The following is a 12,023-nucleotide window of genomic DNA, read 5'->3' on the forward strand; positions in this document are numbered from 1 at the left end:
TTGGGGTCTCCAACTCTGGGGCACGAGGTCCCCATGGGAAACAACGGGGCATGCAGCAATGTGGTTCAGGGGTCACATTCCCAAGCTGGACAGGTTGGAGTGGCACTTTCTAGCTCTGTGATCTTGGGCAAGTTATGTCCCCTTTCTGGGCCTCAAATGCCTCATCTGAAGGTATATGTCTATCTGATAGAGCAATTGTGAGATCAACTGAGCTATTGCTTGTAAAGCACTCAGCAAAGATAAGGCCTAGTCTTTAAGAACCTAAGCCCCAGGAAGCAAGAGAGGCCGATGGTTTTGTTCACCGCTGAATTCCCAGACCCCAGCCTGGCACGGAGTGGGTGCTCAGTGAATATTTACTGGATGAATGAAAAGGCTCTCCCTATGCTTTAGCAAGTATTACTATCGCAATTGTGTTCAAATCAGGAAACGGACCTAGGATGAACAGGGATGTGTGCCGGGCGGTAGAGTGGGCCAGCGCGGAGGCCGGACCGGAACGCAGGTCTGGCCTCCCAACTTGGCCCTAGCCAGGTGGGGCCACTCTGGGGCTTTGTCTGGGGGTACCTTCTGGATCCCCCTTACTCCCTGCGTCCCCTTTTCCTTTCCCGGAGCCGCCCCGCACCCTCCCTTCCCACTCCACCCCCAGACACTTGGGTCCTCTCTGGGTCCAGGGTGAATGCGCGCGCCCTCCGGAGAGACTTCCTCACTCCTCACCGACGGTGGCTCCCATCCTCCGGCCTGGTCTGCCTCCCGTCCTCGGACTCATCCTCGGAGCCGCTGCTGCTGTAGCCCACCAGGGGCGCCGCGCTCATGGGGCCTCATTCAACACCACAGAGGAGGTCCACCAGCAACCTCACCCTGCACTCGGAGTTCCGCTGTGCCGGAAGCGCCCTCCCAGGGGCGGGGCCTGGGCTGGCACCGCCCCGGGGCGGGGCCGGGAGGCGGAACCCGGCAGGACAGGGACCAAGATTCAGCCCACCGACTCCACGCTGCCTGCAGGCTGCGCACGCGGCTCTGGCCACCTGCAGCCTCCCGGCAACCCCCCAGCCTTCGTGTACCCATTTCACAGATCGCTCAGGGCCCTCACCTTTCTGCCCGCTGCTCTTTCTGCAACTACCTGGGACCAGACATCCCAGACACGACGGTCCCTGGTCAGCGCACTAGACCCAGCGGAGACCCCCGCCTGCCCCGAGCCCGGCCAGGATCAGAGGTCCTGGAGCCCCCTCCTCAAACCAGCCCAAAGTCGGAGCCCCTAACAGCCAAGTTGAGCAGTTAGGGGCGGGTCAATAGTGTAAGACCAGAGACTGTAGGAGGCCCCTCCTCTCCTGCGCAGAGCCGGGCCGAGGGTGGTCACCGGGAGCCCCCTCCCTTAAGCCCGAGTGGGGTGACCGGAAGCAGAGCTTCCTTCCACGGTTAGCCCAGGCCCCCAGGCCTGGCGACTCGAGAACCGTCCGGAGCACCCGGCCTGTCCGACCTGGCCCGGCCGCGGGGTCCCCGGCAGGGGGCGGCCTCGCTCCGCGCCGCCCGCTCCTCCCGCATTCGCCGCCGCCGCCCGGGATGCCGCTCCTCCCCCGGCCCCGCCTCCCTGGCCCCCGCGCCGCCCGCCCGTCCGCCCGTCTCCGCAAGGCCATCGGTCCGTCTGCCCGCCCTCCCGGCGCTCCTCGCCCCGGCCCCGCTACTCCGGCAGCGCGCGTCGCTTCCTCCGTTCCGGCCGCCGCTAGCCCGTCCCCCGCCCCCGGTCCGGCCGCCGCCGCTACGCGAGGCCGGGGATTGGCAGCGCGCGTAGGCCGCGCCGCCGCGGATGGAGCCGGAATAAAGGGGCGGCCGAGAGAGCAGCTGGTCGCCGCTCGCCCCGCGCCTGCCTTGCAGGCGGCCTGGAGCAGGTGAGCGGCGGGGCGCCCGGGGCCGCATCTGGGGGCCACCCCCGCGCCCGCCGCACCCCTTCCTCTGCAGGCCCGGCCGCCCCCCCGCGCCCCTCCGCCGCGACCTGGCGGCCTCTTGAGCTCCTGGGAGGCCCAGGCCGGGCCTCGACGCGCAGCCGCTTCCTGAGCCCGGCCTGCAGCTCTGGGGCCTTTCTCCAGCCCGGCTGCCCTCGGGGCCCGCCCTCGGGTCGCAGCGGCCGGGCCATCCCGGGCGAGGGCTGACAGGACGCAGCCCAGCTGGGCCTGCAGGCAGGGCCGGCGGGAGGTGATCGGCTTTCATTCGGTTTCTCAGGGAGAAGGAAGAGCCGGGGTGGGGCGCAGGTGGGGAGCCTCCCCTGCCTCTCCTCGCCTCCTCTCTCCCCTTTGCGGAGTGATCACAGAGGCTTCCTGGCTGCACCTTGCTGCAGGAGGGCGGGGGTGGGCAGGGGGAGCTGCAGGCCAAGCCAGGGGACACTGTCTGACAGCCATTCATGCCAGAAAAAGCAAACAAAACAGTGGGTTGGCACAGCGGACCTAGAGGCGCTCAGAGAAGCCCACCTTTCCCCTCTCTGTCCCGGGAAGGCTTAGAGAACCGAGTGGTACCTGCTTGCTCAAGCAACCTGCTGCCTCCACCCAGAGCAGCCGCTCCTCTCTTCCCTCCCTTCCGGAAGATGCTGAGGATGACAGCGTTTAGCCTGACTCTTACGTTTCTTTGGCAGAGCAGTTAGAGGCCAGGCTGGCCTGTGAAGGCTTCTCCTTCCTTCTTCCTCTGCTCAGGAGAAAACTTACAAACTTTTCAATGTAAGAGGCAGATGAGCTGGGAACCTGGAAGTGGGTTGCATCTGACTCTGAAAGTTCCTCCCTCTCGCTGGCATTACCGTATGCTGCCACAAAGTGGTGAGTTAGAGATTTGCCTGGGCTGGGTGGGCTTTACCTTCCAACAATTACCCAGAACGTTATAGGCTTGGAGTAAGAGAATGGAGTTATCTCTAGAGAGGTGATGAGAAATGCTCTGTGGTTAGCGTGCTGCATCCTGCATTGCCAAGGCAGACCAGTGCAGTTTCTTACATTTTCCTGCAGGCCTTGACACTGTGAAATTCAGAGGATTTAGGACGTCGTGTGTGTGTGTGTGTGTGTGTGTGTGTGTGTGAGTTCTGAGAGAGAACTAGAGTGAGGAAGTTCTGCTGTGTGGACATCAAGCCTGGGTGGTTCTGTGGCCCTGTCATCTAGCCGCCATCACCTATGGGCTCTGGTCTCTGCAGGGCCACCATCCTGTCATGTGGGGAGAGAATGGGCCTGTGGTCAGGGATAGTTGAGGAGGTGTGGTCAGTTCCCTCATAGGTGAGCGTTTTTGAAATGGTCCTTGGTTCCATGAAGTCATCCTAAATATTGACTGTCAGAGGCCATTTGCCACTGGGCTCTCAGACCTGGGGGGGTCTGGCCTCCTCAGGTGTAAGTAGTGGTGTCCCGGATTGAGACTCAGGGTAGCGACAAAAGAGGAGCTGCGGGCCTCAAGGAGGATTCTGTATTGTAGGCAGATACTCTCACCTGTGAGTCTCAGCTAAAGGGTTGGCAGGAAGCTGGAGGGGACTTGTGGAGGCTGGGATGTCCTGGCCCAGGGGTGGGGCACTGAGGTGGGTGGGAGTGGAGGCCACTGCCATTTGCACTGCCTGGAGGAGCTGAGCTGGCTGCAGACCTCTCTGATCGCCTAAGAAGGGAGCAGTTCTGCAGCCCTGAGCACCTCTGCCTTACCCGATGCATGGTTTGTGATGGTGTGGTGAGTGCGGGCAGGACAGGGAGACAGCCCAGGAAACTGCTGCTTGTCCCTTCCTCAATCTCATACTTTCTCTCTTCTCTACAGAACAGATCACTGGGGAAGGCCGAGCCTGCCCAGCATTGCTGGGACCCTCCCTTGAAGAGCCCCCCATGTCCTGCAGGCCGAGCCTCCCCAGCATTGCTGGGACCCTCCCTTGAAGAGCCCCCATGTCCTGCAGGCCGAGTCTCCCCAGCATTGCTGGGACCTTCCCTTGAAGAGCCCCCATGTCCTGCAGGCCGAGCCTTGTAGTTTGTTCACTTGGTTACTGACTCGGGCTGTGTGACCAGCCCCTCTTCTGTGCCTTGTCTGAGGTCCTTGTCCATCTCTGCGATCGGGCAGCTTCTCTCTCTGGATTGGGTCACGTGAAGCGGGAAACTGAAGCCATTACTCTCCAAACCCTGTTTCATCTTCCCAAGCATGTCGGAAAGCTGGCAACAGCCGCCACAGACGCAGCCACAGCAGCCACAGCCACCGCAGCCTCAGCACCATGCAGAGCCACCGCCAGCCCTGGCGGAGCACACATTGCCCCCGGGCACGGCGGAGAACCCCCTGGGCTGTGCCGTCTATGGCATCCTCCTGCAGCCAGACCCGGGCCTGCAGCCCCCACAACACCCGCCCTTGCAGGCAGCAGGAGAGCCAGGCCCCAAATGTGGCGTGTGTGGTCACGACCTGGCGCACCTGTCCAGTCCACATGAGCACCAGTGTCTGGCGGGCCATGACCGCTCATTCCAGTGCACACAGTGTCTCAAAATCTTCCACCAGGCCACTGACCTGCTGGAGCACCAGTGCGTGCAGGCTGAGCAGAAGCCCTTCGTCTGTGGGGTCTGCAAGATGGGCTTCTCACTACTCACCTCACTGGCGCAGCACCACAGCTCCCACAGTGGCCTGGTGAAGTGTTCCATCTGTGAGAAGACCTACAAGCCAGCCGAGGCAGCGGAGCCGGCCACCACTGCCGCCCCGTCGCTTCCCGCAGCACCCCCGCCTTCCACTGTCACCCCAGCTGAACAGGCTGACAAGCCCTACAGCTGCCCCATCTGCCAAAAGCCTTTCAAGCACCTGTCGGAGCTCTCTCGGCATGAGCGGATCCACACCGGTGAGAAGCCCTACAAGTGCACGCTGTGTGACAAGAGCTTCAGTCAGTCGTCGCACCTGGTGCACCACAAGCGCACGCACAGCTCCGAGCGGCCCTACAAGTGCGCAGTCTGCGAGAAGACCTTCAAGCACCGCTCTCACCTGGTGCGCCACATGTATGCGCACTCGGGCGAGCACCACCTGTTCCGCTGCAACGTGTGCGAGTTGCATTTCAAGGAGTCGTCGGAGCTGCTGCAGCACCCGTGCACGCCAAGCGGGGAGCGGCCCTTCCGCTGCGGCGAGTGCCAGAAGGCCTTCAAGCGGCCCTCGGACCTGCGGCAGCATGAGCGCACACACAGCGCTGAGCGGCCCTTCAAGTGCGACCTGTGCCCCATGGGCTTCAAGCAGCAGTACGCACTGATGCGGCACCGGCGCACGCACAAGACCGAGGAGCCCTTCAAATGCGGCCTGTGTGAGAAGGGCTTTGGGCAGCCCAGCCACTTGCTCTACCACCAGCACGTGCACACCCTCGAGACTCTCTTCAAGTGCCCCGTGTGCCAGAAGGGCTTTGACCAGTCTGCCGAGCTGCTGCGGCACAAGTGCCTGCCCGGCGCGGCCGAGCGGCCCTTCAAGTGCCCTGTGTGCAACAAGGCCTACAAGCGGGCGTCGGCCCTGCAGAAGCACCAGCTGGCCCACTGTGCGGCGGCGGAGAAGCCCCTGCGCTGCACGCTGTGCGAACGCCGCTTCTTCTCCTCTTCTGAGTTCGTGCAGCACCGCTGCGACCCGGCCCGCGAGAAGCCACTCAAGTGCCCGGACTGCGAGAAACGCTTCAAGTACGCGTCAGACCTGCAGCGGCACCGGCGGGTACACACGGGCGAGAAGCCCTACAAGTGCCCCAACTGCGACAAGGCCTTCAAGCAGCGGGAGCATCTCAACAAGCACCAGGGCGTGCACGCCCGCGAGCAGCAGTTCAAGTGCGTATGGTGCGGGGAGCGCTTCCTAGACGTGGCCTTGTTGCAGGAGCACAGCGCGCAGCATAGTGCCGCCGCCGCAGCAGCGGAGGGCGCCTACCAGGTAGCCGCCTGCCTGCCCTGAGTCTGCGGCTGTGGCCCCTACCAGCCTGACCTGAGTTGGCGCCGTGGGCCCCGCAGGCCTCACGCAGCCTAGCTCCTCACAGCTGCCTTGCACCAAGGTCCCCACCCAGCTCAGTGTTCTGAGACCTCGGGAGTGAGGACACAGGGGTACGAGGCAGGGAGAGGGTGTGGTGCTTGTACTCCAGGCACCAGCAGGCAGTGTGGGCAGCCAGATTGCTGTGGCCCATCCTGATTCCACAAACCTCTTTCCCATCACAAGATTCGCTTTCTTGAGAGTCATCAGCCCCCCGTATTTCCGGGGCACTGGAACCAGGCTGGAAATCAAGTGGCCTCTCCTGCCCTAAGGAGGGTGCGATGCCAGCCCAGCCTTCCCATATCTTTCAACCTAATTAGCAGCCACATAGGTTATGAAAGCGGAGGTTCATGGTGGGGCTGGGGTCCCAGAGGTGGGCTAGGTGTGAGGCATCAGTTGATGTGTTGAGGAGAAAACCAGCTTTAAGACGTAGTCCTGGGGACTGGGAGGGCAGAGGGTGAGTCACAGCCCTCTCTGTCTGCTCTAGCCAGGGGTCATGTGTCCCCAGGTTTCTGGCAGGGGAGATGTGCAGGGTGGGTCTTGGGGCTAGGTCTGCCTGGAGACCAGTGGGCTCAGGGGGAAGGGGGGAAGCTGAGGAGTTCCTGTGATACCCTCAGCCAAGGGACAGTGCCATCCCTGGGGACAGGAGGAAAAGCAGCCTGTCTGTGCTAAGGGCAAATCCTCCGGTTTTGGACGCGCCCCTCCCACCTTTGTAGCGCGGTTCCTAGGTGTGGTGGGGAATGTGGTGTGCTCTCAGCAGACAGAACTGCTGGTGTGAAAGGCAGGGATCGTTAGCCCACCTGAGGCTGGGAGGAAGTAGGACCAGGCCTAGGATCTCCCCAGCAGATGCGAACAAGTATCCTCCCCTGAATTGTGTGAACCAAAGCGTCAGGGGCTTGGGGCACAGCCCCAGTCAGCTCACCCCAGTCCTGCTTCAGAGCCAAGACCAGGCCAGGGTGGGGACCCCCCAGTACCCTCCCTACATCAATGTGGCTGCTGGCCTGGACCCCAGGGGTCTGGTGCTGCCAAGATGTTCTGGACAACATCCAGCTACTTCAAAGGCCAGAGTGTCCTTTGGGTCCTCCTAGAGTCCCCCTAGGCCTCTGGCTGCCCATGAGGCTCATGGAGCAGAGGGTGTCCCGGTCATAGGGAGCAGAAGGAGCAAGTGGGTTATGGAAGCCTGTGGGGGACCTGGCGGATGGAGTTGACCAACATCGCTGGGTGGCCACAGCCCTCCTTAGGAAGCCGAGAAGGACCTTTATTATTAAATAATCATTTTTAACCCTGCTCTATCCCCTGCCCTCTTCCAGCCCCACCCCTCCCTGGTCTTGAAAGAAGACTAATCAGTGGACACACCAAGGGCCCCGAGGGGCAGGGAGATGCCACCGTGCTTCTCTGTCACCGTAAGGCTGACCAGCCACGTCCACCTCCTCTGTCTGACTGAGTTCCTTCCTGTGGCCACAGGGAGGGGCTGGTCCTTCCCCTCGGTGCTGGCTGTCTGTCACAATGCCTCAAAAGACACGGAACCCAGGCCTACAACCGTCCCAACTGCTAATTCTCTTCCTTTCATTTTGCTTTCTGAAAGCAGTTTGTTATACTATTCATAACACTGTAGAGTTTAATTTCATGTCATTTTGGATCTTATATAAAAATGTGAGGATTTGGATTTTTAAAAAGAATGACTCCATTTTAGATAGCCACTTTTGATGTTAATATATAGTGAGTCCAATGTATGCTTTAGAAGTAAAGACATTGACCGTCAGAGACCAGTGAACTGCTTGTTCTGCTCCTTCTTCCACAGGGGAACAATGGACATGGAGAGGCAGAGGGGGGCACAGGTCCGAGGGGCGGCTTGGGGACTGGGGCATAGGGCTGGGTTTGAATCCTGAGCTTTGAATGTTCTGGCTGTGTGGCCCTGGGAACCTCTTTCGGACTCAGTTGCCTCATCCGTAAAATGGGGAGGTTCACCTTGCCTTGCTTGGTTGTTTTGAGAATTAAATAGAGCCCCATAGAGAGTCCCTGGTGGGGACGCTTGAAGATGCTGACAGTACCAACTCCAGGACACCTGGGGCTTTCAGGAATGAGCCCGAGGCCTCCTGACTTCCTTTGGGTTTAATCACAGCCCCTGAAGTGGGAGCTGACCTGTGAGAGAGCAGCAGCTCATGGAAGGCTGGAAGCCAGGCACTGGGCCTGGTGAACATGAGAGCTTGCTCAGCCCTGATGGAAAACCAAGGGCCTGCCTGCAGCAGCAGCAGACGCAGCCAGCCATGCCCTGCCCCAGAGGAGGGGGAGGACCTGCTGTCACCACACAACCACCCACCCTGTCTCACAGTGACCCTTCTACATGGCCAGCCCAGCTGCCTCCCACCTGAGCCCCTCCAGCACACCTTTCCTCCTGCACCCCTTCCCTGCCCCAGTGGCCCAGCTGCAACTCAGGCTCTGTCTGTTGTTCAAAGGTGGGGATGGGGATGGGGAGAGAGAGGGAAAAACAGCCTCCCAAGCCTGGGTACCTGAGAGCCAGTGGAAAGTGGTCAGTAGGGGCCCTTTGCCCTGAGTTAAAAGGACAAGGAGCTGCCTACACTGCAGGTGGCCCGAAAGCTGGGTACAGAAGGTGTGAAAGGCCAGGGGACCCAGATGTGACCCAGACCCCATGTTCCTCTTCTTCCCTCTGGGTGGTCATGGGAGGACCCTGCCCTTGAGAAACCATGTGGTTCCTTCCCAGAGGCTTCTACCTCCCAGGAAGAGGATGCCCAGGGCCTTGGTTCCATGCCAGGCTCAAGTCCCAGCTTGCTTTCTCGCCATGTGACCTAGGCAAAACCCACCTATCCTGAGAGGCCCCTGGAAAGTGCTAGCATGTGTGTAAGGCTTTATAATTACTGCCACAGGTTGTCCCTCCTGAGTGGTTGACAACATGCATGGGTCAGGACAGGAAGGGCCCTGGCTGGACATGGCTGAGCTCACGTGGAGCCTGCAGTGGCTTCTTCTTCCTTTGTCCCCACCCCTACCTGCCTCACAAAGCAGTGGGGTTCCTATACCTCCACCAGGTCCTCAGCCTCTAGGCTCCAGCCTGGGCCTAAACCAGGGCAGCCAATGGGGCCCTGGTCTGGGAGCCCAGATGTTTGGGTTCAAGGCCAGGCCCTTTGGTAACACATGGCCTGAGGCCTCTGTCTGCCCCTTTCTCAGGCCTCAGTTCCCCATCTCAGTGCCCCACCAGCAGGCCTGGTGCTCTGATTCTGGGGAAGCGACAGGATCAACCCATGGCCCATTTTCCTTTCCCTGCCCCTCCCGGCCTCCAGCCTGTTCCCCTCTGGTATCTCGGATTAGCCTCTCTTGGTTGTAAGTGGCAGAAACAGCACAAACCGGCTTAAGCAGCTGCTCACTGCACCTGGCCATACACATACTTCTCCCACCAATAGGCCCAGGAATGCTGACCTACAGGACAGCCAATTTCCTGTTTCCCAAACCTGATGAGTGTCTCCTTCTCTTACAGCACAGCATTTTTTTTTTTTTTTAAGACCGAGTCTCCCTCTGTCACCCAGGTCGGAGTGCAGTGGTGTAATTTCAGCTCACTTCAACCTCCGCTTCCCAGGGTCAAGTGATTCTCCTGCCTCAGCCTCCTGAATAGCTGGAACTACAGGCGCATGCCACCACGCCTGGCTAATTTTTGTATTTTTAGTAGAGACAGGTATTCACCACGTTGGCCAGGGTGGTCTTGAACTCCTGACCTCAAATGATCCACCCGCCTCAGCCTCCCAAAGTGCTGGGATTACAGGCCACTGCACCCGGCCAAGCATAGCATCTTAAAGGGAAGCTTCAGATGTTGTGACTAGGAATATAAACTAGTACTATATCTTTAGTCTCTGGCTAATCATTCCTTTTGGCCCAACCACTGGGAGGATGGGAAGTGTGGTGTTTTAGGATGAGGGTGACATCTAGATGAGGGCCAGGGCTGGGAGGAAGCAGGAAGGAGGAGGGAGAGACTGTCACAGCCTCCTCTTTGGGAATTAGTCATTCCCCCTGGCTAGTGAAAGACACCAGGAGTGGGAAGGGGAGGGGCCATTCTCCTGGGTCCTAGAAGTTGGTGCCAGGGCAGGCTAGGCTACCAAAGGGGATGTTCTTAGGAAGCCCATCATCCTGACAGCTTTTCCAAACTCCCACCATGCGCTGGCTTTGCTCCATGCTTAGCCCTGCAGGGGAAGGGGGAGAGGATGCTGCTTTCTGGGGGTGGAACCTGTACTCATGAACAATAGTAGACTGAGTGTGGTGTCCTGGTTCAGAGCACCACAGCAGCCCTGGCTAGAGTCCCGCTTCACCACTCATTGGTTCCAGGACTTTGGGCAGGCTGTTGAAACTCTCTGAGCCTCAATGTCCTCATCTGTGAAATGGAGTCAATAATGCTGTCTTCTGAAGTTTAAGGTAAGGGCACAGTGGAATGATTTGTGTGACATGTTTGGCACGTAGTATCCACGCAGAAGGACTAGTGCTGGGAGGTCAGAGGCAAGAGCAAGCCAGCCCAGCCCTCCCATCTGAGAGCCCTCCCATCGGCCTTGCCATACACCGTACAGAAGCCTTTTCCATCCGCCAGCAGGTCTGAGCCTCATTCCATACTTATAAGGTGGCAGGGCAGATGCTGAGGAAGTCCAGGGGTTGTTCACAGCCATGCAGTGATGAAAGTGGCCTGGAATTGTGGGAGTTGGCCAGGGGAGCCTGGTACCTGCACACAGGTGAAGGAGAGGCAGTGGGGTCTGAGCCATGTAGAGCTCCTGCTCACTCTTTGCTGGCCAGAAAGCCGGGAACAATAGCCGGGACCAGTCCAGGGCTGGCCAGGGCAGTAGAAAAGCTCTTCAGCAGCAGGCAGATGGCGTAACCAACCCCTCTGGCCCTCTCTCAACTCTTTGAACAATCAAAGCCACTGCGCTCCATCTTCCCAGATGTACAGAAGTAGCACCACAAAGGCCCTAGGCCCCCCAGACTGAGGAGGGCCATGCTCTCCCACGAGCCCCACATCTGATCCTCATGCAGGTGGCTTCTTGGTTTCTTGAAGGTGGTGCTTCCTAGAAAAGCCTTGGCCACTATTGATTTTCTCATCTACAAAGATTCCAGCCAGAATACACAGTCTTCCTCAGGGCTGTGAAATGGAGTCAAGGGGATGGCTCCTTCTTTACTGTGTATCTCTGTCCCCACCCTGGGTCTGCCTTCCTGCCTTTGTTCATCCACAAGCATTACTGAGCACCTACTGTTTGCCAGGCACTGAGCAGGTGCTACAGGGCACAAGGCACGAACTTCAGGTGAGACGGTTTTGAGGTTTTTGTATATCAAAAGGTACAGTAAAAAAAATGTCAAAACTGCTGATATCTAGTACAAAATATGATGTTCACTGAGTTCTCCCTGACCCCTGACCCCTGCCCCACCCCTGCCCGCAGCTTGGACCCTCACCCTATCCCTGAACCTCCCCATTGCCAGCCCCAGGCCCTGGGTTAGGACATCATTTTTCAGGTGGTTTTGTACTCGACACTACTATAGCTCTGTAGTAGTTAATTTAGTCCTGATTGGTGTGTTGGTTCTGGAAAAGACCACAGGCCCCATTCCTGAGCCCCAGGGCCAGTTAGAATAAAAGGAGCCAGTGAATGAGCCCAGGGTGGGCCAGAGGGCATGAATTAGCCCCGAGGACAGCTATGGTCCCTGTTTTTGTGATTTGAGAGAAGAGCTGGGGGGAGATGGGAGGACTTGAGAGTAGCCTGCCTGGAATGGAGGGTGGGATTTGGGTAGGAAGAGGTGGGGGAAAAGCATTTCTGGTGAAAGGAAGGCTTTGAATAAAGGTTGGAGGCAGACAGAAGCCCAGAGCCTCTGGAACTGCAAGGAGGCTGTAGGGGAGTTCATGTTGGGATAAAGGGCCACAGTAGTGGATTGGGGTCAGGCCATGGAGGCTGGACTGTCCCCAAGGCCGTGGCTGCTGGGAAGATTTCTGATGTGGTCTAGGACTCTAGCATCCCTGCTGTGAGCCCTGGGCAAGTCCAGCTCTTCTCTGAGTTGTCATTTGGAGGGGACCCTGGGTGGCACAGAATGTGGCT

The 12,023-nt window shown here is 59.1% G+C and overlaps 2 protein-coding genes across 7 annotated transcripts in view; one reads left to right on the forward strand and one right to left on the reverse strand.

Moving 5' to 3' along the window:
• Positions 1-2,714, reverse strand: part of USB1 (U6 snRNA biogenesis phosphodiesterase 1) — a 26,893-nt gene extending 24,179 nt beyond the window's left edge. The window contains exon 1 of one of the 5 annotated variants that reach the window (XR_004055406.1): positions 705-2,424. Coding sequence is in view for 2 of the 5 variants with exons in the window: in XM_010365509.2 (XP_010363811.1) it covers positions 712-809 (98 nt within the window). In the remaining 3 variants the exon portion in view is untranslated. Of the gene's footprint in view, positions 1-704; positions 2,425-2,501 lie in introns of those variants that run through there. The other 4 variants (XM_030924864.1, XM_030924865.1, XM_010365509.2 and 1 more) reach the window with 4 other exon arrangements.
• On the forward strand, positions 1,759-7,724 carry ZNF319 (zinc finger protein 319). Of its 2 annotated transcripts, none has more exons than XM_030924863.1 (2): positions 1,759-1,880; positions 3,760-7,724. In XM_030924863.1, the coding sequence occupies exon 2, from the start codon at positions 4,132-4,134 to the stop codon at positions 5,878-5,880; it is 1,749 nt and encodes a 582-aa protein (XP_030780723.1). In that variant the 5' UTR covers positions 1,759-1,880; positions 3,760-4,131; the 3' UTR covers positions 5,881-7,724. The 2 variants fall into 2 exon arrangements, with proteins under 2 accessions (XP_030780723.1, XP_010363810.1); XM_010365508.2 differs by lacking the exon at positions 1,759-1,880 and adding an exon at positions 2,666-2,795.
• Positions 7,725-12,023: the final 4,299 nt, after the last annotated feature.

This window comes from Rhinopithecus roxellana, chromosome 20 (assembly GCF_007565055.1).
Source record: "Rhinopithecus roxellana isolate Shanxi Qingling chromosome 20, ASM756505v1, whole genome shotgun sequence".
In the NCBI taxonomy this organism is placed as follows: Eukaryota; Metazoa; Chordata; class Mammalia; order Primates; family Cercopithecidae; genus Rhinopithecus; species Rhinopithecus roxellana.

Excerpts from the sequence above, each read along its gene's own strand:
- ZNF319 (XM_030924863.1), top strand. The coding sequence starts at position 4,132 with ATGTCGGAAAGCTGGCAACAGCCGCCACAGACGCAGCCACAGCAGCCA.